This window comes from Dermochelys coriacea, chromosome 2, assembly GCF_009764565.3.
Source record: "Dermochelys coriacea isolate rDerCor1 chromosome 2, rDerCor1.pri.v4, whole genome shotgun sequence".
Classification (NCBI taxonomy): Eukaryota; Metazoa; Chordata; order Testudines; family Dermochelyidae; genus Dermochelys; species Dermochelys coriacea.
Window position 1 is genome coordinate 15,482,375 of NC_050069.1, and position 24,573 is coordinate 15,506,947.

At 41.7% G+C, this 24,573-nt stretch overlaps 1 protein-coding gene across 3 annotated transcripts in view; it reads left to right on the plus strand.

Annotated features, from left to right (window-relative positions):
• ZFAT (zinc finger and AT-hook domain containing) overlaps positions 1 to 24,573 on the plus strand; it is a 152,795-nt gene that overhangs the window by 123,966 nt on the left and 4,256 nt on the right. For 2 of the 3 annotated variants that reach the window (XM_038389444.2, XM_038389445.2), the window contains exons 14-15: positions 7,076 to 7,199; positions 12,191 to 12,321. In XM_038389444.2, the coding sequence (XP_038245372.1) occupies positions 7,076 to 7,199; positions 12,191 to 12,321 (255 nt within the window). Of the gene's footprint in view, positions 1 to 6,454; positions 6,608 to 7,075; positions 7,200 to 12,190; positions 12,322 to 24,573 lie in introns of those variants that run through there. The other variant, XM_043507309.1, reaches the window with a different exon arrangement.

The following is a 24,573-nucleotide window of genomic DNA, read 5'->3' on the forward strand; positions in this document are numbered from 1 at the left end:
GTTCAATTGCCTATGTTACTGATCTAATCGGAGTCGACTCTTTCCAATGCCAAGCACTGGGTGCAAGGTACCTTGGTACTAAAGCCATCGTCTACAGGTTCTTGCTCGACCCATTCTTTGATGCCATTGGTACCTCAAGAATTTGGATACTTCAAGGACCTTCTAGTATCTTTGGAACTGAAGTCTCGTCTGTTAACTGGTACCGGGGGTTTATCCACACCAAGACTTACTTAGTTACCACCCCGCATTAGTTAAAGTACCATACTCACTGTTGTCTACCGTACAAGTTGAACAGTTATTCCCCCCGGCCCCCTTGAAGTATGTTTAGAAGGACTCCTCAGACTCTCAGATGGTTTCCCTGTCTACTCTAAAACACACAACTCTTACACTGATTAATTGGAGGAGGATAGACCTCAAACGACACCCATATGGCAAGAACACAGATGGATGCCTCCATCGATATCCTTGTTGGGACCCTTGGGCATTCTGTTGTCAAAAATTTGCAGCAATTCTTCACACCAGTGGAGGGAGCAAAGAAGGGCTCATTCCCCACAACCACCTCTGCCACAAGCTATGCTAGAGGAGGAGACCTTAGTGGTGCAAAAATCAAGGGCAGACAAGGAGATGATGCCTTTTAAAAATATTTCCTCCTCATTGCCTGATGAAGCTGTGATGCCTCCACTTCCTTCTGTGGCAGATTGCTTAATCAGTTCTTAGAACTGCCTGAAGTTAATTGCTGAAATGCTTCAGATTCCTTTAGAAGAGGTTCAGGTATCCAACCATAAACTCCTGAATATTTTATAGTGAAACTCTTATGGAACCCACTAAATATATTTGACAAACCCCAGCTACCACACCATCTACCTACAAAAGGGCAGATAAAAAGTATCCTGTCCCTGCCAGGGAATCAGAGTTTTAATTTTCTCACCTGAATCCAAATTCCCTGTAGTGGAGGGTGTTAATGAACAAAGCAGACAACATACCTCAAAGTCCACCCTGTGCAGCAAGGATCATAGGAGGCTTAATATTTTTGGCTGCAAATCTTACTCTTCAGCCACACTTCACTTTAGAACAGCGAACCATCAGGCACTCATGGCCACATTTGACTGTTTGAATGGCAACAAATTCTATTTCTTTATTGATCATCTGCAAAAGGAACCAATTTCAGGCCATTATTCAAGAGGGTCAGCTCCTGGCAAGAACATCACTCCAGGCATCCTTGGATGCTGCTGACACTGCAGCATGTTCAATGCTCAATCGGTGTTTATGAGAAGAGCATCTTAGCTCCAGCTGTTGGGCTTCCCAAGTGAGAATCAGAGCACCACTGAGGACTTTGCCTTTGACAGTCGCACTCTCTTTGCAGATTTGACAGGTACATCTCTCCACATTCTAAAGTACTTGAGCTATGTTAAGATCCTTGGAAATTTATACTGCTGTAAATAAAAGGAGATTTAGCTGGTCTCAGACAGCACAAAGAGCATGCCCAACCCAGTATTCAACTTATTGTGGAACAGCTGAACCCTGAGCCAAGAGACCAAAATACTCTAAAAAGAAACCTCCCTCAGCTACAGCTACATCTTCTCAGCCATCCACAACCTCTAAGTGACAGTTTTGATGGCTTGGTCGAGAGTCTCAACCCCACGATTGACTAGGATTTACAGCTGCAATATCAAACCCCATCCCCTCCTTTCGGATGTCACCTCTCCCATTTTCAAGCTGCATGGGAGAATATAACATGGGGCAAATGGGGTTTGAAAGCCATAACATTTGGCTGCAGCATCCATTTCAGTTCTGTTCCCTCCTATCCATTCTCCCTCCCCTTCCCTGTTCAGGGAACTATCTCATGATTAATTGCTGACATGAGGTTGCCTCACTTCTGTGTGTAGGGGCAATAGAACCAGTTCTTGTGCAGCACAGGGGAAGGGTATTCTATTCAAAGTACTTCCTGATTCCAAGTGGATTGGAGGTTGGAGGCCAATTTTAGATCCCGATATCTAAACAGATATGTGGAACAGCACAAATTCAGGTTGGTGACCCTTTCAGCAGTAATTCCCTTGTTAGATTCAGGAGATTGCTTTGCGATTCTCAACCTACAAGATGCATATTTTTATGTGGCTGTTCACCCTTCACACAAGGTTTCTTTTATTTTCTAATCAACAATGATATCTACAAATACCAGGTGCTTCTTTTCACCCTATCTTCTGCCTCCAGGATTTTCTCAAATGTTCTGGCAGTAGTTGCCATCCACCTACGTCATCGGGATATAAATGTTTTACCATATCTGGACGATTGGTTGAATGGGGCAGATCTTATCAGGAAGTGGTGGTGGCCATAAATGTGACACATTCCCTCCAGAAGACATGCCTACAAGAAATTGACATTGAGAGTCTCAGGAAGAGTATGCTTCTTCATCATAACCATTCCCTATGTAGGGCACCCTGGGGGATTCAGTACAGGAGAAAATATCATCTCTGCTTCTGCTTCCAAAATCAGGTGGTCTTTCCCTCACAGACCACCTCAGGAAGAGAAAATGGTCCACTGGGACATTGAACAGGATGACATGCAAGAACCAGATTGCCATTAGAAGAGACTGGACATATCTTCATCTTTCCTGGATGAAGCCATTGCTCCAGTGGTCCCAACCTAGCCAAACAATTATCACATCTTTCAAGAGTTCACTGAAACAAACAATTGACACAATGGAGATTCAAGTACAGGAGGAGTCTCAGAACCAGTTGGTCGTCCTGCACTCCTTGATCCCTGGCAGGTGTGCAGTGCCAATGAACGAGGATGTATTTGAGCCGGCCAAAGAGCTCTGGTCAGCCCAGCTATCATCTCCCCTCAAAGGGGCTTGAGTACTTTTATAACCATCCAACAACTGGGTCCCTAGTTCATGAGAAGTCTAAACTTCAGAGAGCACCCAAAATGACACTGGGGTAAAGATCCAAAGAAACTGGACTACTTTGGCAAAAGGCTTATTCCTGAGCCACCTTTTAGATGTGTCTGTTGAATTACCATGTGTTCCAGGTTAAATAAGACTTCTTGATTTGGAGCCAGATGTTGCAGCTCAGGGGCACAGAGAGGAGTTAAACTTCTTGATAATGGAGGGACAACTAGCAGATCACTCTTCTCTGCAGGCTTCCCTCAGTGTCTAACACAGCAGCGTGTTGTATAGCAGCTCCTGTTACAATGTGCAGGGCTTCATGGTTCCAGTCTTTGGGAATATGGAAGGAGATTCAAATGACCATGGGGGGACCTTCTCTTCAAAGGCTGTGACGTATTTCATACACACACTGTCAAAGCCCTGCACACTTTGAAGGACTTAAGGATCACTTTGCAATCGCTAGAAAAGTATACCCAAACCCTAAGGAGGGAACACTACAAGCCTCACCTATCAGAGGCAATCCTCCCCTAATATTATGGATAACTAAGATCTCTAGCGCCCCTGAGGAAAAGAGAGGTTGCAGAGAAGAAGACCCTTCTGCCACACACTCTGCACTGACGTCATGCCAGAAAATTTGACAGGATGGTTAAGAGTCTGCATAGAATAGCAGGATCTACTTTTTCCCCCACTTAGAACTGTCTTTTATTTTCAGGAGGCCTGAAACCAGATTATCTCAAAAAAGTAGGTCATGGAAATTGTGGTTAAGAGGTACTCTGTCCAGTTCCAGTCCCTCCCTCTCTGACACTTCCCTCTCTCATTCTCTTCAGGGACACCCTTGATAAGATACTGCTAAAGGAGGAGGAAGCCTTTATGCAATTCAGAGTAGTGGAAGTCCCTGTAGAATTACAAGGTGAGGAGGGTTATTCAGATTATTTCCTAATTCCGAAGAAGAAAAGGGGCTGGCATCCCATCCTGGACCTCCAATGACTCAACCAATTCATACATTGCTTCAAGTTCAGGATGGTGATCTTCGCTTCTATAGTTCCTACCCTAGATCCTCAATATTAGTTCACACTCAATTTACAGGACACCTGTTTCCATATAGTAATTCACCCGGCCCATAAGAAATACTTTAAATTGGCTGGTTGCTAGTCACATTACCAATACAGCATGATTTCTTTTGGTCTCTCCACTGGTCCCAGAGTAGTCATCAAGTGCCTAGCATTCATGGTGGCTCCCTTAGGGAGGAAGGAAGTGCATGTCTACGTATACTCCAACGACTGGTTAATTCAAGGACAGTCTCCTCAACAAATGAGCAATTCATCAAAGGTATCCTTCGTGTTCTTCGCTGCTTTGGGTTTCGGAGTGAACAAGGAGAAATATAGTCTGACCCTCACTGAAAAGATTTCATAGGGGCAATATTGGACTCCGCAGTACCAAAAAGCCTACTTGTCACAAGACAGATTCCTCACTCTTTGGAACGTCATCAATCAACTCCAGGCTTACCCAACATCAATAGTTAGAGCATGTCTCAGACTCATGGAAAACATGGTTTACTGCTTCTACATGTCGCAGTTTGCCAGACTCCACCTACATGCCACGCAGACTGGTTGAGATCAGTGTAGCTACCTGGAAGACCCCATATAATCATGATATTCATAGTCCCACAAAAGTCGTCACCTCGTTAGATTGGTGGAAGGACCCTCCTACAGGTGTACAGCAGAGGATCATTGTCACCATTCCTACCAACCAAGACATTGGTGATGGATGTAGCCACTCTTAATGCTTGTCTACGCAGTGTGCTAAAGTGCACCGGAGTGCACTCACTAAATGCCCACATGGGTCCTGCTGGCGCTCACTAAAAATTCCTTAGTGTGCATTTATGTAGTGCAGTACTGTGTCAATGCACCGTAGGACTCTTCTAATGTGTGCCAGCAGGGTCCACACAGATAGTTACAGTTAGTGCAGGACATGCTGGTGTGTACTAGAATTCACACCCCAGGTGGTGAGGATTAGGTCATTGTGTAGACAAGCTCTTGTAAGGGGATCTCCTCTAGACCAAATTCAGACACAAGGCCTCCCCAAGAACTAAATCTCCACATAAATATGCTAGAGCTAAGAGCCTTTTGCCTAACATACATGGTATTTCTACTCGCACTCTGAGGAACCACTATCCAAATACTGATGGACATCACTATGTGCTACGTCAACAGGCATCGATGGGCTCAATCATTGCCTCTTTGCCAGGAATCAGTCCATCTCTGGGAATGGTGTGTTTATCATCACCTCACTCTAATGGCCCTACACGTCAGGTTTTAAAAACATGCAGGTGGACCAGCTTAACAGACAGTATTCACTCACTCATGAATGTTCTGTCAGTGACTCAATTCTGTGATGTGTGTTCTGTAATGCGAAGAGACCTGTTTGCCATGGACAAGAACAGCAAATGCTAACTATCCACTCTGGGAGTGAGCGGGAGGCTGGGGGAGGGGGAGAATCAAGCCCAGTCTCCCTGTCGGATGTCTTACTCATCCCCTGAGCACTGGGACTCATGTATGTTTATCCATCCATTTCACTCATACTTAGGGTCCTGACGAAACTTGATGAAGGTGGGATGCAGTCCATAATATGCTGCTAGCCCCAGCATGTAACAATTTTGGTTACATAATTTTCACACACCCTATAGTTGGTAGGTTCTTCAAAGGATTCATCCATTTCTTTCCTCCAATCATACGGACCCCAACCTCCTGGGACCTCGACATTATGTAATAAGGCTGATGGGGCTCCCTTTGAACATTTAGCGACCTGTTCTTTGTACCAGCTGTCTATGAATATTGCTTCACAGTGATCGTAAACTCAGCCTGAAGAGTAGGAGAGATCCAAGCCCTCACAACAAGACCACCATATACAGTATTCCATAAGGAATACTGAGGCTTCACCTAACATTCTTGCCCAGAGTTGTTACTGACTTTTTCCTGAATCAAGTGATTTGCCAGTTTTATTTCCCAAGCCTCATAACGGTCAAAGAGAAGCTTTCACACTTTAGGTGTAGTCAAGATTGACTGTTCAGGAATTTTCCAATACATTCCTGGCCTTTGTTGGCAGGATGAAGAATCAACTGATATCTATAAGAAGTTCCTGATTGTAACTGATTTACAATAGCTCAGTTGGACCAATTTTCACAGATAAGAGCCCATTCCACCACACTATAAGCAGCTTCTCTAATATAAAGTACTTTTCAATATGACATTTGTAGAGAAATTACCTGGAGTTCAGTTCACACCTTCACTCAACACGACTCCTGACAGAGGACTCCAGGTCAAATGCCTGATTTGGCTGCATTGTCCTGCAGTCCTTGTGTTAGCAGATTCTGAATACCACCTCCATGAAAAGAGATTATTGCTTGCGAGGGAACAGGAATGGGATCTATGTGGACAGTCAGTTGAAGAAGAGTGGTTTCTCGCTCTGTAGTAACTGTGGTTTTTCAAAATGTATTATCCACTTGTATTCTACAACCCATTCTCCTGCCCTGCTACTGCAAAATCCTATATCACTTGGATTCTGCTTTAGGGAAGGAACTGAAGGGTCATTGTGACTGACCCAACGACTATGCCCTTGGCTATTGGGAGCAAGTGTGGTCCCAGCAAGCACTGCTCTTTAAAAGAATCTGATCTCATGTGCATGGGGCACATGCAAACCGGAAGTTGGAATACTTGTGGACAACATAACTCTTTGGCTACTTACCTTGCAAAATCTTCTTGACACAAAGGGTCATTTTCTGGCTTCAAGGGAATTTGTCCAGATTTATATTGGCAGTGTAGCTAAAAGGAGAATTTGGCCCAAAATATCTTCCTTAGAGTCTAACAAGTATGTAATTGGGTTATTAATTATAAATTACATGCACAATAAAAATAAAGTCAAATTAACATGGCATTTTGTAAATGAATTTGATGCAAATATCTGGAAGTCTAGTAGAAGTATTAATAAACTTATGGGGTTAAATCCTGGCTTCCATTGAAATCAATGGCAAAATTTCCATGAACTTCAATGGGGCCAGGATTTCTCATGTTCTTCCATAAAGTATGTTGTGTTAAATCTGTCATCCAGTTTTTTCTTACTTAAATTTGGGGCACCAAGTGCCCTCTGTAATTCTCAAGAGTTAAAATGAGATCATTGACCTGTTTTTTTTAGCTTACTACTGAAATTTCTGAGGAAGCATCCACTCAGTATCTGCACATCACAGAGGCTGAAGATGTTCAAGGAACTCAAGCTGCTGTAGCTGCATTACAGGACCTAAGATATACCTCAGAGAATGGTAACGGATATTTTTAGTTTGAAAGGGTAGACTAGATCTTCTTTTCATCAGAGTTCCCAACTCTTGTGAATACAGTGAGAAACTTGAAAAGGAAATATTTATTCTTCTGTGTTGATTTTTAAAAAGGTATTTTCTATATGGTAGTGAGGTACTAATACTGTAGTGTGGTAAACATTTCTTTGTAAGGTCATCCGTAATTGGTTTTTAAAGGGACAATGTCAAGTTTTTGGGCCCACAGTGTGGTCTACCACAGGAGTTCTCAACCTTTTTCTTTCTGAGCCCCCCACTCCTCCAACATGCTATAAAAACTCCATGGCCCACCTGTGCCACAACAACTGGGCCTGCATTGGGAGGGCAGAGAGCAAGCAGGGCAATTGCCTGGGTCCCCATGCCACAGGGGCCTCTGTGAAGCTAAACTGCTCAGGCTTTGGCTTCAGCCCCAAGTGGTAGGGCTCAAAGCCTCGGGCTTCAGCTTTCTGACCTAGGCCCGAGCAAGTCTAATGCTAGCCGTGCTTGGCGGACCCCCTGAAACCTGCTTGCAGGTCCCAGATCCCTGGCTGAGAACCACTGGTCTACCATAAAGCGGTTAGAAACTGATTAGGCATATCAACCAAATTTTTTTTTTCATTTTTCATTCATATTACTCTTTATAAGAAATTATAAATAATTACCACTGCACACACGAATAATTACCAATGCGCACACATCTATATATACAGTGATCATCAATAAATCATCAACATTTATTACACCACTGTTTTTGACCTTACTATGGTATTTGTGGAATTTTCTGTATGAAATATAGAAAATATCATGGCAGAATAAATGCTGAATGTTTAATTGCAATCCTCTAGATAACATTTGTGCCTTGCTGCAAGAGTCAACCAGCCAGCAGAGGACATACAGTTGAATACAGTTAATCTACCGTGTTCTCAGTTAATTATGATGGTACGCAAACAAGGAAGTAAGCCCACCAGAGCTGTATTGGCTTGTGTTTGACAAGAAACAGGGGAGCACTAATTAATATTTGCTAAATGGAAAATGACAAAATCGGGAGGGAAAGAAGAAATTATTTTCAAGCTTCTGAGAGTACTAAAACAGCAGAACAGAGTGTGTAGGTATGTGTCTGATGAAAAGATAAACAACGGTCTCTGTGATGCTGCGTAACAGAGTACTTATCACAGGATCCCACTTTTGCAATGGATCCATTACTATGACTTAGTATACTGACAGGTTTCAGAGTAGCAGCTGTGTTAGTCTGTATTCTCAAAAAGAAAAGGAGTACTTGTGGCACCTTAGAGACTAACAAATTTATTAGATCATAAGCTTTCGTGAGCTACAGCTCACTTCATCGGATGCATTTGGTGGAAAAAACAGAGGAGAGATTTATATACACACACAGAGAACATGAAACAATGGGTTTATCATACACACTGTAAGGAGAGTGATCACTTAAGATAAGCCATCACCAGCAGCAGGGGGGGAAAGGAGGAAAACCTTTCATGGTGACAAGCAAGGTAGGCTAATTCCAGCAGTTAACAAGAATATCTGAGGAACAGTGGGGGGTGGGGTGGGAGGGAGAAATAACATGGGGAAATAGTTTTACTTTGTGTAATGACTCATCCATTCCCAGTCTCTATTCAAGCCTCAGTTAATTGTATCCAGTTTGCAAATTAATTCCAATTCAGCAGTCTCTCGTTGGAGTCTGTTTTTGAAGCTTTTTTGTTGAAGGATAGCCACTCTTAGGTCTGTGATCGAGTGACCAGAGAGATTGAAGTGTTCTCCAACTGGTTTTTGAATGTTATAATTCTTGACGTCTGATTTGTGTCCATTCATTCTTTTACGTAGAGACTGTCCAGTTTGGCCAATGTACATGGCAGAGGGGCATTGCTGGCACATGATGGCATATGTCACATTGGTAGATGCGCAGGTGAACGAGCCTCTGATAGTGTGGCTGATGTGATTAGGCCCTATGATGGTATCCCCTGAATAGATATGTGGACAGAGTTGGCAACGGGCTTTGTTGCAAGGATAGGAATTCCTCAAGAGCTTCTTTTCCATGGGTCCAGATGATGCAGATGTCATCAATGTAGTGCAAGTAGAGTAGGGGCATTAGGGGACGAGAGCTGAGGAAGCGTTGTTCTAAGTCAGCCATAAAAATGTTGGCATACTGTGGGGCCATGCGGGTACCGATCGCAGTGCCGCTGATTTGAAGATGTACATTGTCCCCAAATGTGAAATAGTTATGGGTGAGGACAAAGTCACAAAGTTCAGCCACCAGGTTAGCTGTGACAGTATCGGGGATACTGTTCCTGACGGCTTGTAGTCCATCTTTGTGTGGAATGTTGGTGTAGAGGGCTTCTACATCCATAGTGGCTAGGGTGGTGTTTTTACGAAGATCACCAATGGACTGTAGTTTCCTCAGGACGTCGGTGGTGTCTCGAAGATAGCTGGGAGTGCTGGTAACGAAGGGCCTGAGGAGGGAGTCTACATAGCCAGACAATCCTGCTGTCAGGGTGCCAATGCCTGAGATGATGGGGCGTCCAGGATTTCCAGGTTTATGGATCTTGGGTAGCAGATAGAATAGCCCAGGTCGGGGTTCTAGGGGTGTGTTTGTGCGGATTTGTTCTTGTGCTTTTTCAGGGAGTTTCTTGAGCAAATGCTGTAGTTTCTTTTGGTAACTCTCAGTGGGATCAGAGGGTAATGGCTTGTAGAAAGTGGTGTTGGAGAGCTGCCTAGTAGCCTCTTGTTCATATTCCGACCTATTCATGATGACAACAGCACCTCCTTTGTCAGCCTTTTTGATTATGATGTCAGAGTTGTTTCTGAGGCTGTGGATGGCACTGTGTTCTGCATGGCTGAGGTTATGGGGCAAGCGATGCTGCTTTTCCACAATTTCAGCTCGTGCAAGTCGGCGGAAGCACTCTATGTAGAAATCCAGGCTGCTGTTTCGACCTTCAGGAGAAATCCACCCAGAATCCTTCTTTTTGTAGTGTTGGCAGGAAGGTCTCTGTGGGTTAATATGTTGGTCAGAGGTGTGCTGGTCACTCGATTACAGACCTAAGAGTAGCTATCCTTCAACAAAAAAGCTTCAAAAACAGACTCCAACGAGAGACTGCTGAATTGGAATTAATTTGCAAACTGGATACAATTAACTGAGGCTTGAATAGAGACTGGGAATGGATGAGTCATTACACAAAGTAAAACTATTTCCCCATGGTATTTCTCCCCCCCACCCCACCCCCCACTGTTCCTCAGTTGTTCTTGTTAACTGCTGGAATTAGCCTACCTTGCTTGTCACCATGAAAGGTTTTCCTCCTTTCCCCCCCTGCTGCTGGTGATGGCTTATCTTAAGTGATCACTCTCCTTACAGTGTGTATGATAAACCCATTGTTTCATGTTCTCTGTGTGTGTGTATATAAATCTCTCCTCTGTTTTTTCCACCAAATGCATCCGATGAAGTGAGCTGTAGCTCACGAAAGCTTATGCTCTAATAAATTTGTTAGTCTCTAAGGTGCCACAAGTACTCCTTTTCTTTTTATGACTTAGTATAGTCATTCTTGAAATGTATATTGTTCAGCATTGATCCCTGACCTGAGTTTGGAGGGATTATAATTTTGGGTAGCACATATTTCCTTTGCTAAGCATGTTAAATTGGTAGCAGAATGGAATTTTCAAGCATATTAAATGAGGAGGTATCACTGACAATTTTTATATATATATTTTTGCATTTTCTCCCAGTGGGAATTCTGAATGAATCGGAGGAATCCTTTGCAATCTTTGCCCAGTCATGCATACATTTAAATTTAAAATAAGCATAACATGGGTTAAGTTTAAGCATAAAGCTTTCAAAACATATTTTGTTAGTTTACTGTTTCAGACTTTGTTTAGAATATTTGTTTGACATATTTCCTTTGGAAAAACGTGAAGAGAAGTAACATCTTGTCCAGAGGCAGAGTTATATAGTCGCACACCAGAACAAATTAAAACACACCTTAAAACAAGCAGAAATAAAATAATGTTGACTCATACAAATAACAGCATGTCAACTTCTTCATATTTGAAACTTAAGTTATATCGGCCACGTTCTCCCCTGAGAGGAGTTTGGGGTTAGGGACCCAGTTATGGCCTGCTTTTTTCTGTGGGCTGCTCTGTCCCTGTCCCAGCATGAGCTAAAGCAGCTTAGTGGCTGCTCTAACATATGCAAACTGAGTATCAACATCACGTAGCTGTGTCAGGTTCTTTCCTTCCAGACGCATCTAAAACGCAGATAGGTGGGCAGAAGGGATAGGAATTCCTCACCAAAAAAGGAATTTTTCACTGACTTAGCTATGGCCATGTTCTGTCCCCTTCATGCTGCTGTAGGGTCATAATCTCAGTTCTGTATATTCTTCCTCTGTCAGAGCCCCACACACTCAGAAAATGAAAAAGTGTGGAAAATGCTATACAAATAGAGTGATCATGCATGATCTTTCTAAAGCGAATTCATTTTCCCCTTCAGCACATTACTGACAAGGGTGGTTGTTCTGGGCTGAGAGGAACTGCAGATGGTCAAACAGATGACAATGGTAGACGAACAGTATACTAAATAGCTGTCCTGGTTATTATAACTTCAGAGTTCAGATTCTCTTAAAGCTGAACCCTTAGCAAATATTCATTTGGAGTCATAAATCTTTGCAGCTTTGTAGTTTACAGTTACTGCTGTAAGTTCTGTCTATTGATTGTTTAATCAATAAGTTCTTCTAGATCACTTTCAGATACGGATAAAAATAAACTATGCAAATGCCCGTCCTGTTCCTGAGGACACTTATTTTGTGAATACTTTCTCCCATGGATCCACTATTAAAATGCCATGTTATTGAGCTGCTTTTATATATAGGAGGAGTTCTATATGTGAGGGTGGAGGCCAGAGAGAGAAGAGCATTTTGATTCACTGAGCCTTAGAACTGTCTTGGCTATAATTGTCTTGTGCCCATTATCTTTCTAATAAGGTGAGAGACTTGACTCTACTGCTGTAAACATCCTTCAGCAAATCATTGAGTTGGGGTCAGAGACCCATGATGCTGCTGCTGTTGCTTCTGTAGTTACCATGGCACCTGGAACTGTTACAGTGGTAAAGCAGGTAAGAGCTCTTCTGTTTCTTAGAAAATACACATTTTATTCTCATTAATTTTTTCATAAAATATTTATTTCACAAAGGAACTTCTATCTCTTTAAATGAGAGTACAGTGAAGGCCAACTTTTCAATAAGAATTAAAGGATTGACTCATTCAGTATAATTCCATATTCTGCTGCAGGTGGGTGGAATTTTTTACTTGTGTGCATAAAGGTTGGCTATTTGCGCATACTAGTTGTTGATTTACTTTCTCTGAGTGTGAGTTTCCAGCTTTTTTTCAACCTAAGATGTCAAAGAACTTACTTTCAGACTTTTTAGAACAAAACTGAAAGTAGTTTGTTTGTAACTTTATTCAGCATGTCTTTATTTTACATTAAGCTAAGGTAGCATTAGCTCTTAAACAGCAATTTTTTTCTAAAAAATGACTAAACTTTACTGTAAATGGAGCATATTTTGTATTCCCCCCCATGCAGTCAGCTCTACTGATATTTGTAATAAAAATAAGGTTTTGGTTTTTATTTGATTGATTGATTGACTACTTTTCAGACTCTTAGTGCTACAGAACCAAAACCACTCAGGGTTTGTCTTCATTGAACAGTTAGCTCAAGTTGTAGTTCAAGCTTTAACCCTAACTCGAATCCTGTCCACACACAAAACCACTTAACTTGAATGTGGTGGTAACTCAAGATGACTGACCCCTCTGGGCCCTCACCAGCTGTTAACGCAATCACTGTGCAGTAATCCAATCATTCTTTGTATCTGGAGTATTATTTCACAGCAGGCTGCTTTCTTCTAAGGTGAGCTGAGCTAACTCTACAGGATTTACTTGAGTATAGATAATTTGAATTTACACTGTAGTGAAGACATAGTCACAGAGAATTGAGCTGGATTCCGATCATCCTTGTGCATCATTAAGATAATTGTTTACCAAGTTCCAATCAGATATACCTGTGCAATCCACTGAAGATGACAAGATTACATAGGTGTCACTCAGAGCATATTTGACCTGAAAAATTTGATTGCTGGTGATAAAATGTGAAGAAAAGAAGTCAAGCATGACTTTCAGAGCCCATGTGGAATTAGCAAGGTAGCTATGGTCAGTTTCCTTTTTTCATGCGTGTTGTCTGGTGGTACGGAAGTCTAGAATTCAGGTGCCTGTAATCTGATGCTACAGCTTCTTTATATGTATAACAAGGTACATGCACTAAAAATGTAATATACTTTACATTGCTGTCTATATCAAGAAGCCATTTGGAAAAAGCAGAAGTGGTTTCACTAACCTCTTTCCACTTCTTTTTCTTTCCATTAGAGGAATGGCAGCCCTCAGCTAAGGACTAAACTGAATTTGGACTCAGCTCCCCTTGCCGCAAGCTCTTAATGGCCGATACTATTGTTGAAGTCAAACTCTAGTTGATTAGGTGACAGCAGAATTCCCTTTCTGAACTAATACACTGTGCAGAGTTGTCATTAGTTTGAGAGGTAACTGCAGAAGCAAGGAGACAACTAATTACCAGCCAAGTTTAGAATGCACCTTGGTTCTAAATGCACATTTAAAGAGCTTCTTTTTTTTTTTTTTTTTTTTTTTTTTATGGGTAGATGTAATCAAATCCACACTCTGCCAACATGCATTGGTTACCTGTTCTCAGCAACTGCACACAAGTCCTTACTGTTAGTCTTTAATGACATACAACTACAATATTTGAGGGGCTTTCTGTTGCCCTATTTCTCCTTGCAAAGACTTCAAATGAAAATTTGGGATTTTTTAAGAAGAGTTTATTAGATAGTCAAAAAGCTATGATTTTGCAGTCAAGAAAGAGGACAACTTGGGCTAAAAAGCTGTCCTGGTTCAATGGAGAAGTGAAGGCAACGATTAGAAATAAACAAATTATATATAACAAATATAAGGAGAGAAAATAGATAGCAATTGCTATTTATGAAGAGTAGAAAATTGATAAAGTAATTTAAGACAAGGAAAATCTATAGCTGACAGAGCTAAGGACAACAAGGAGTTTTTAAAAGTATATTAGAAACAAAAGAAATCCTAGCAATGGTAGAGGCCTGCTACTAGAGGAAGATGGTAAAATTATTATTAATGATGCAAAAAAGACATTAGTGTTCTATAAATATTTCTGTTCTGTACTTGAGGAAAAGCTGAATGGTGTGTTCGAATCACTTGAGGATAGAGTACTTATCAGTCCATTAGTAACTAAGGAGGATATAAATATTTTTAAAGCAGAAGGTCCAGATAACTTGCACCCAACAGTCCTGAAAGAGTTGGTCCTGTAAGAAATCTCTGGCCTGCTGATACTAATTTTTAATAAATCTTGGAATATTGAGAAAATTCCAGAACACTGGAAGAGTGATAATGTTGTGGCAATATTCAGATTAGCAAATGGGATGACTTGGGTAACTACAAGCCAGAGACTGACATAGGGTCTTGGTGGCTGCTATCTGGGCCTGTTGGGCGGAATGGTCCTTGAAGACCCAGACAACCAAATATGGAAAGAGACCATGATGTCCCACTGACATAGGTGGGCTGCTGCTGCTGAGTGGGCCTTCCTTAAGACCCTCAGGACCATGGAGAACCCAAAGGGAAGCACACATTATTGGTAATGATCTGAGCCTATGACAAAATGCAGAATGCATTTGTGGGAGGGATAAATAGTCACATGAAAGTAGGTGTCTTGAAGGTGAAGTGCGATGAACCAGTCCCCTGGATCCCGGGATAGGATTATGGTAGCTAGCGTCACCATCCTGAAGTGCTACGATAGGATGTTCAGGTTCCTGAGGTCTAATGGCAGCCTTCAGCCACTACCTGTTTTGGGAATCAGGAAATATAAACAAGGTAGGAAGCAGCTGGAAACAATAGACACCACAATTGCTGCATCTCAAGCTGCGGGTGGGTGAGAAGGAACTAGAGCAGTGGTGGGTTTGCACCACTTTGTATGCCCTCACTTGGGAGCATGAGACTCTGCTTTGTGCAGGTGCAGACCCTGCTATTTATAATCTCCGATCAAGGGTGCATGGGCGCGCACACATCTTCTGGTGGAGCGTCCATAGGGACATATGTTCAAAGGAGAAGTTGTTTACCTACGCAGTAATTTGTGTTCTTTGAGATGTTTTGTCTCCGTGGGTGCTCCACCTCCCATTGTCTTTCCCCCCTGCTGTGGAGTCTTCTGTGCTTCATGGCCAAAAAAGTACTGGAGCTGTGGTGTGTCTGCAACGCCTAATCTGCCCTCAACTTGGGAGCACGATGCACTGCTCTGTGCAGGCACAAATCCACAAACGTTGCTGTTTACAATCTCCGGTCGAGAGTGTACTGGCACTCAGTTTAGCACCTGTAGGGGCAAAACATTTTGAAGAACTGAAGTTACTGCCCAGTTCAGCAATGTCTCCTAGCTAATCTAGTAATCTTTACTCAGTTTGGCATAGGAGCACTAAGCTCCTCCTCACCCTGTGCCCCTGCACAGATCGCCCCCACACCCAGTACTATGACCTCAAATCTTGGTTCCTCATAGCGCCCACACATCCCTATTAACCTTCTCCTGGTTTCCCAAAGCCCTATGCAATCTCTCGTGCCTTCCAGGGTTATGTCTACACAGCAATATAAGCCTAGGGTTAGTGGAACTCAAGTCAGCTGACGTGTGTCAGGGAACCCTGGGCTTGAGAGTCTACCTTTCATTTTAATCCCAGGTTAAGGATTTTCTGATCCATACTCAAATTTAGTGCTCTGGCATCCACAGTGCAGTGCACAGGCATGAGTCACAGTAACCGTATCCCGGAGTGGCTAACGCTGACCTCCCTCCCCCCAAAGTGTTGACACTCTAGCCCTAAGAATGTGTTGCACTGTGGGAAAACTCTACTGCCCACTCTGTTTCCTAACTGTGAGGGTGTTATTGATGGGACTCAGGTGCCCATAAGGAGCTCATGAGTACATACACCACATAATTAGCTTCTCTAGTGGCTGGCTCAGTAGAATAACTGCAGTTTGAGAAGGCTTTATACTGAACTACCACCTAATCTGAGAATTGGGCTCTCCACCTCTAAAATGAGTCACATTGGCAGGAAAATGCCCATGTGCCTCTGTCCTGAGAATAATTAGGACATCAGTCCCCAGGGCTGTCAAACTAGGTAAAATGAAATTTTGCAATTCTTAATTTTTAAAATGGGACGTTCAATGAAGATGTTTTTGTTTGGTTGGTTGTTTTTGTCTGTCTGTTTTGAAGTTTGACATAAAATGTAGGTTTCAGAGAAAAACGCACACATACACCAGCCTGGCTGCAGTGTGGATTCAAGTGTCGGCTCCCAATGCGTTCCCTGGGTCACTTCCTACCCTTGAGCCCACTTCAGGTCTGTCCTCCGCAGGCAGCAGCTTGGCATCTCGGTCTATCCCTGTAGCTGGTGGACTTTCCATAGCATAGTCCGGGATACCCTCCTCAGCAGTCTGGAGAGCTGACGGTCCTTCAGCAGGAGCCTGCGACACACATCCATCCTCTTCCTCAGCCAGCCACAACTGAGCTGATGAGTTTCCTTTTATCTGTTCCCTCCACAGAGAGCATGGGCAGCAGGGACAAGGGGGCAGGGCCTCTTGCGCCCAAAGTGATTGGTTAACCCCCACTTGACCAGTGCAGGGTTGAGACACCCCAGCACAATCAGTATTAATGAAAATTACTGTGTTTTAAGTAATGGGACCTTTTTTTCAGTGAAAGAGTGAGAAGGAGAATTAATATTGTACTGAAATGCTGCCAATAAAACTGCAACTGTAAACCACAAAACTTTTAAAAAAATATATTGCTTCAATTACTTTCTCCCTCCAAGTATTAAATCAAATCAATTTCTTTCTTATCTTAAACACAAACATCTAGTGCTTTGGACACTCCTACTTTCTTGCTATATTTGTAAAGAAAGGCAGCTTGTATTAGAAAGGAATTTACTCCTTCACTTTTCAGCCTATGGCCCCTTGCCACTGAGTTTACAATCTTAAACAGCTTGACACCAATCTGTTCTTTTTCCCTTCCCTTTTACACTTCAGTGTGATCTCTCTTTGTTCTTTTCTGCTAGCCCTGATGCCAAATTAGTATAAACACTGATCCTGTATCAAATCCTAGAATTCTTTTGCTCCCCTTTCCTGCATCTTTTTCAATATTTCCATTGTCCTACAAACATAAAAGACCAATTGTGTCCTGAATTGAGGTTGCATAGAAGCAGAACTGGCCCATGAAGAAAAATGGACCTGAAACAGAGTCATGATAAATTACCTCATTCTATCCTTGGAAAGTACAAATACCAATTTTTGATGCTTAAAGCAGCATATATGTGCATTCTTCTGTAACAGATTTATTCATTCTGATGTAATTTGTGTTGTAGATTCACAATCTTTTCCTAGACCTACTGTGAAACGTACTTTTTTTTGTGTACCAGTGAGATTCTGTGGCTTGCGTTGTGCAGGAGGTCGGACTAGATGATCAGAATGGTTCCTTCCGACCTTAGTATCTATGAATCTATGAACTACTTGCTTGTCCGCAAGCATGCTCTTTATTCCCTGTATTCATGCTGATAATCTTTTACCAAATTCTGTATATTCAGTGTAGTCATATTATCTGGCCTCTTGTTTGTCTTCCCTCCAGAGAAGGTTTTAAGATTATAATCCAGTCCATTTTTCTTGATCTTTTAAAAACTTTAAACAGCAGTAACATGACTCTGCTGAGTCATCTGCTACTTGCCTAACCATGGACAACAAAAGCCTTGGACAGCAAATTTTTTTTTATAGCTGGCTGAAGCCTGATGCTTTGTCAACTTTTAATTACTCTGAATTCCTAACTGTTCTCCCTGTTGTGATTTTAAGACATTTCACTTTCCCACTGAAAATTTTATTTCACTTTCTATCCTATAACCTTGAGTTTCTCATGTGCATTGTGGGACAAAAAAAATCACTCAGGGTATCAGCATCATCTGTCACTAAGTTCCCACTTTGGTCTTTTAATGGCCTGACTGAGTCCTTGCTTAGAAGTTTGGTTCTTGTTTTTCTAAAACAGCATTTATTTCAGATACTTCTATTTCTTGTATTATTTTTATGTAATTTTTTCATTAGAAACTCATTTGTCTTTTCTTTTTCATGCACGCTGAAGGTGTGCTTTCAGCCTTTTCCCCAAATATTTGTTTGTCCTTTAAAGTTGTTTTCATATTTCTATATTTGCATTATGAACTTTCTTCTAAGCCTTAAGTGCTTAGAATACATGGAGCTTTTAAAAATAACAAACTCTTGCTGCAATTTTTCCCACGCATTGTTACATAATAGAATAATCTCTTTCCACTGTCCTCCCTGAGTCGTCTTCTCCCAGTACATTGTTCCTTCCAACTTTTATCCCGGAACTAACTCAGTCTTTCATACCTGACCCCTGGAAGTTTTTTGCCCTTGTCCCTCAAACCATGATTTTTTAATTTCAACTGTAATGAAGGCATGTTCAGTACTTGCAAAATCCTACATTATGAGCTCAATCCTGCTCCTCTTGAAGGGAATGGGATGTTTGCCATTGACTTGAGTAGGACCAGTCTTATCTTTGCATTTTGAGTCCTGACAGTGTATTACTAGATATCAAATCAAATCTAATCATCCTTTTTGGATTGTGTAGTCATTTCTTAAATTCTGGTCAGGTGGCAAAGCTTTATAAGACTACACTTCACAGCTTTATGTAGGGTGTATTTTACAAGATGGAGGTATGCTATGATGCAGCTGAGAGCAGGACCAGATTAAGAGATCAGGTTTCAGAATGGAAATAGAGGTGCCCCTCAGGCATCTGTACTGGGACCCGTGCTGTTCCACAGATTCATAAATGATCTTGAAAAAGAGGTAATCAGAGAGGGGGCAAAATTTGCAGACAATATAAAATTAGCCAAGATAGTTAAGTCCAAAGCTGACTGCAAGGAGTTGCAAAGGGATCTCACAAAACTGGGTGACTTGGCAACAAAATGACAGATGAAATTCAGTGTTGATAAATGCAAAGTAATGCATATTGGAAAACATAATCCGAACTTTATATACAAAATGATGAGGTCTAAATTAGCTATTACCACTGAAGGAAGAGACCTTGGAGTCAGTGTGGATAGTTCTCTGAAAACATCCACTTAGTGTGCATCGTCATCATGTTCCCATTATGCCTCTGGCGTTTAGGGCAGCAACGAAGCTCCTCCACTCCTGTCTGTTTCTGGCAAGTGGTTCCCTAGCTGTGCCCAAGGTTTTTCAGCTCGGCTTCCACAGCTCTTCGCCATGTTCTTTTCGGGCAGCCTCATTTCCACTTGAAAACAACATGAACATGCAGCAGCTGTAAAAAAGCTAACGGAATGTTAGGATCCATTAGGAAAGGGATAGGTAATAAGACCAAAAATATCATAATGCCATTATATAAATCCCTGGTACGCCAACACCTTGAATATTACATGGAGTTTTGGTTATCCCATCTCAAAAAAGAGATGTTAGAACTGGAAAAGATACAGAGAAGGGCAATAAAAGTGATTAAGGGTCTGGAACAGCTTCCGTATGAGTAGAGATTTAAAAGATTGGAACTTTTCAGCTTGGAAAAGAGACAACTAAGAGGGGATACGATAGAGGTCTATAAAATTGTGACTGGTGTGGAGAAAGTGAATAAGGAAGTGTTATTTATCCCTTCACATAACACAGGAACCAGGGGTCACCCAGTGAAGTTAATAGGCAGCAGGTATAAAACAAAAGGAAGTACTTTTTCACACAGCACATAGTCAACCTGTGGAACTCCTTGCCAGAGGATGTTGTGAAGGCCAGAACTATAGCGGGGTTCAAAAAAGAATTAGATAAGTTTATGGAGGATAGGTCCATCAATGGCTATTAGCCAAGATGGTTAGGGATGCAATCCCATGATCTGGGTGTCCTTAGCCTATGATTGCCAGGCGATGGGATGGATCACTCAATGATTTCCTGTTCTGTTCATTCCCTCTGAATTACCTGGCATTGGCCACTATTGGAAGACACGATACTAGGCTAAATGGCCCACAGGTCTGATCCAGTATAGCTGTTCTTAAGGAATAGGCTATCTAATCCCACATGTGTCTCCTGGAGTCACATGAGTGGATTAGAATCTCAGTTTTCATTTAGAAAGTTATATTTGCAACCCTTGTGGGTGCATAGAAAATGTGACCCAAGTGTAACCAATTCCAGCCTAAATCAGCAGATGGCCTGAAATTGTAGGGCCAAAAGATATGAGCTGGTCCCATTCATCTTAACTCTGAAAGCTGCTGCTGCCCCAAAAAAGAACAGTCCATGACAGGGTGAGGCTATGGCGTAGGTGTGAGGCCACTGAAGGGCCCCTGTGGGTTGTACCTGTGGCCCTGAATTGCCTTAGTTCAGCCCTTGCTGAGAGCTAGTATAGAAAATGTTATCAAGCTTAGGAGTATATTGATATCTACACTGGGAAAAATTGATTGCGTGACAGCCATGAAAATGTACAGCTGCTACTAGGAAATATGCATCAAATGCCTGAGAAGAAAGGAAGATGTCAGTCTGGAGCATTACCACTATGGTTTGAAATTGACAAGACTCTATGCTGCAGGTCTGACAGCTTTGGGGGAACAGAAGCTTAATCTTGTCAGTTTCAAGCCACTTCAGCACTAATGCTCCAGGAGAAGATCTGATGAGGAGCTTTCTTTATGGTACAGTATTTGAGTTATTCTGGATCTGTTAAAGGGAGGGTAGAGAGACAGTAGTGAAGCAGAGAAACAGATTGAAGAAAGAGGGAGATTTAGAACTAAAGAGTGATTGGGAAATAAACAAGTTTAGAGAGATTAAGAAGTAGTTAATAAAGGATGGTAGATATAGACAAGAAACAATGTGGTGCGCGGGGGAAGAATTACAATTCAGTGTGAACAGAGGCTATAACAAAAAAGTGGGGAAGGATGAACAGAAAATAAAGAATGGAGAACACAACCCTGTACTGTTTAAGGGTTTGGGTTTTTTTTGTTTTGTTTTTAATTCAAAATTTTTTTGCTTGACCCATTTTAAAAGCGCATGGAACAAAACAAGGAGATTGCATGCCAGGAATCAACCATGAACTGGCCACTCTTAATAATCTGGTGCCATTTGCAGTTCAAGGATGGATATATATTCTTTTCTTTTACTTGCTTGTAGTTTCGTGTGTGTGTGTGTATATATATATATATTTATATTTATATTTATGTTTATTGTGGTGTCTTGAGACTTAAAGTGACTATGTGGATACTATTTTGTCTGTTTAGCCCAGTGTTAGGTCTGGAATTAATTGATTCAGTCTGCTTAAACATGCTCCTCTCCTTTAAATTGAGGGGGGCCTGATGGAAAGCCCACTGAAGTCAATAGAAAGACTCCCATTGACTGCTGTAGCCTTTGGATCAGGTCTTTAGATGTTGAGCACCCACAAGTCCTGCTGACTACAGTGGAAGCTTTTGGATGTTCATTACTTCTTTGGGTCAGGCCCTCCCATCAGAAGAAGACAACATTACTGTTTTGTTGTTAGCATTTCCTTTCCCCCTTCTATAGTGGTGAGGCTTTCATGTCTATTATTAAATAGCTTTTTTACTCAAATTAAAGCAAAAATAGACTTTCTTGGTGTATGATTGCCTAGTGTTCGAGGCTGTTATTTCTTTAATAGCTATCCATACTTGTATGTTATTTATAGGTACATACAAACTGTTTTTTAGATATTTGCACTTAGAGTCAAATCCTGGTCCTATTGAAGCCAATGGTTTTGCCTTTGAGATTGAGACTTAGTCCATAAAGCATATCTGTGCAGGTACTGAATTGATTTAATATGCCAGCAGGGCATATTGTCAAATTCCTGTTGCCATTCTTTAAGGAGAGAGAAAGGACCAGATGCCTTTCAGCTGCCTCTCAAACAGAGAAAAGAGGTTGTGGTTGGTAGTCTTGGAAAAAATGGAGATGCCAATAAAAAGAATTGAAAGTGGTATCTCCATTCATTTTGATGGCAGGAGCCCCACTGTCTCTCCCATTTTAAGGATGTAAATTAACAATTTGAGAAGATTATACCTGTCGAACAATCTTAATAGGGACCAAGTAGAATGCCTTTAAACACTGAGTTGAATTGAAATGTAAACACCCCAAGTAACACAGCAATTTGTCAAACAAAGGATTACCGATAGCTGTCCCAAAGAGATACCAAAAGAAGGAACACAAGAATAAGGGCAATAAGTGATCTTTACTCTATAAGCCCAGGGCAATAAAAACACATGAATAAAGGCAGGTGGGGTGGTCAATTTAACTTTCTGTATGCGCCATTTTCATTTCCAAAGAATATAATTGAATAAGTATTAGATTGCTGCCATTGAATTGAATGAGATTGTGTTCTTTTCATTTTCATGTCAACTGTGCTACATTTATGTACACACAGAAGATTGTTAAAAATTATGTATGGGTTTTGATTTAGGATGACTAACACAAGGCAATCCATTCAGATTGCATTATGCTTGCTTGCAGCTGTCAATGAATGTAATGCCACTCTCCTGAGCCCATTGTTAGAAGACTGTGTGTGCTGCAATAACAAAGCACAAGTTAGAACGAACTAGAGTCTTTTTCTAAATACTACTAGTGTCAAGCATTGCTGTTTGTGTGCAGGTTTCACAGCCAGATGTGGAATTTTAATTGCCCTGCAAATTCAGCTCCCTATCTGAATCCTCTAGTGATTAGAGGTTTGTCTGGCCTTTATAGTTTTGAATAGTGCATTAGTGTGGAGGCCTTCCTTTCACAGTGAATCGCTACTGGAGCAATTAGTCTCATGAGAGGAGGAGGTGATCATGCAAATGGAGATTTCTGTCTGGATTCACTTCTCTCTCCAAAATTTAAGCGTTCATCTTTTTAAAATAGTCAGCCTTTTCTGTTTGTGTAGATATCCTTCCAAACATAAACAAAAGTGGTGCTGGTGGTGCTGAATGTAGGTGAACAATGGTGTGCATATTTTTGCAAGTGGACTTGGTCTTCTACCTTTCAAAAATGTAGACCAAGATTTTCAGTAGTGACCAGTGCCTCTGTTCTGAGACACCGTAAATAGGCCTGATTTTCAGACAGCGGGTGCAGAGTCTTTAAACATGTTTCAAGCGGGGCTTCCAAAATCACTTCCCATTCTTTAAAATTTTTGCCTTAGCTCTTGGTTTCAACTATTTTAGAGCTGATTATTTTAGCAGTAACACTCAGCTACTCTGGTAATGTGAGCAGAACCTGGGTACAGTAGAAGAACTTCTCTGTATCCCTGTCATAAATATAAAGGGAAGGGTACTCACCTTTCTGTATACAGTGCTATAAAATCCCTCCTAGCCAGAGGTAACCTGGCTGGCACCTGACCCAAAGGACCAATAAGGGAACAAGATATTTTCAAATCTTGGGGGGGGGGGGGAAGGCTTTTATTTGTGCTCTTTGTTTATGTGGTGGTTCTCTCTTGGGACTGAGAGAGGCCAGACAGCAATCCATCTTCTCCAACCCATCCTAATCTAAGTCTCCAATATTGCAACCAGTATAGGTAAGCCAGGCAAGGCGGATTAGTTTATCTTCTGTTTTATGTGAATTTTCCCTGTGTCAAGAGGGAGGTTTATTCCTGTTTTCTGTAACTTTAAGGTTTTGCCCAGAGGGGGATCCTCTGCATTTTTAATCTGAATATCCTGTAAAGTATTTTCCATCCTGATTTTACAGCGGTGATTCTTTTACCTTTTCTTTAATTAAAATTCTTCTTTTAAGAACCGGATTGATTTTTTCATTGTTCTTAAGATCCAAGGGTTTGGGTCTGTGTTCACCTGTACAAATTGGTGAGGATTATTATCCAGCCTTCCCCAGGAAAGGAGGTGTAGGGCTTGGGGGGATATTTTGGGGAAAGACATCTCCAAGTGGGCTCTTTCCCTGTGCTTGGTGGTGGCAGCATACTGTTCAAGGATAAGGTACAAAGTTTGTACCTTGGGGAAGTTTTTAACCTAAGCTGGTAAGAATAAGCTTGGGGGGGTTTTCATGCGGGTCCACACATCTGTACCCTAGAGTTCAGAGTGGGGAAGGAATCCTGACAATCCCCAACTCTGCAGTCTTACCCAACTTGTCATCCTTACTCAGGCAAAACTTCAGCTGAACTCGTAGAACCAAATTCTGCTCTGTTACCTTGTGCTAGTCTATTAAGGTAAATGACAATAGCAAGAATTTTCAGGAGTTAAATCCTTTACCAGATGGAGCCCCATGTATTCCCACCAGTATGTCACAGA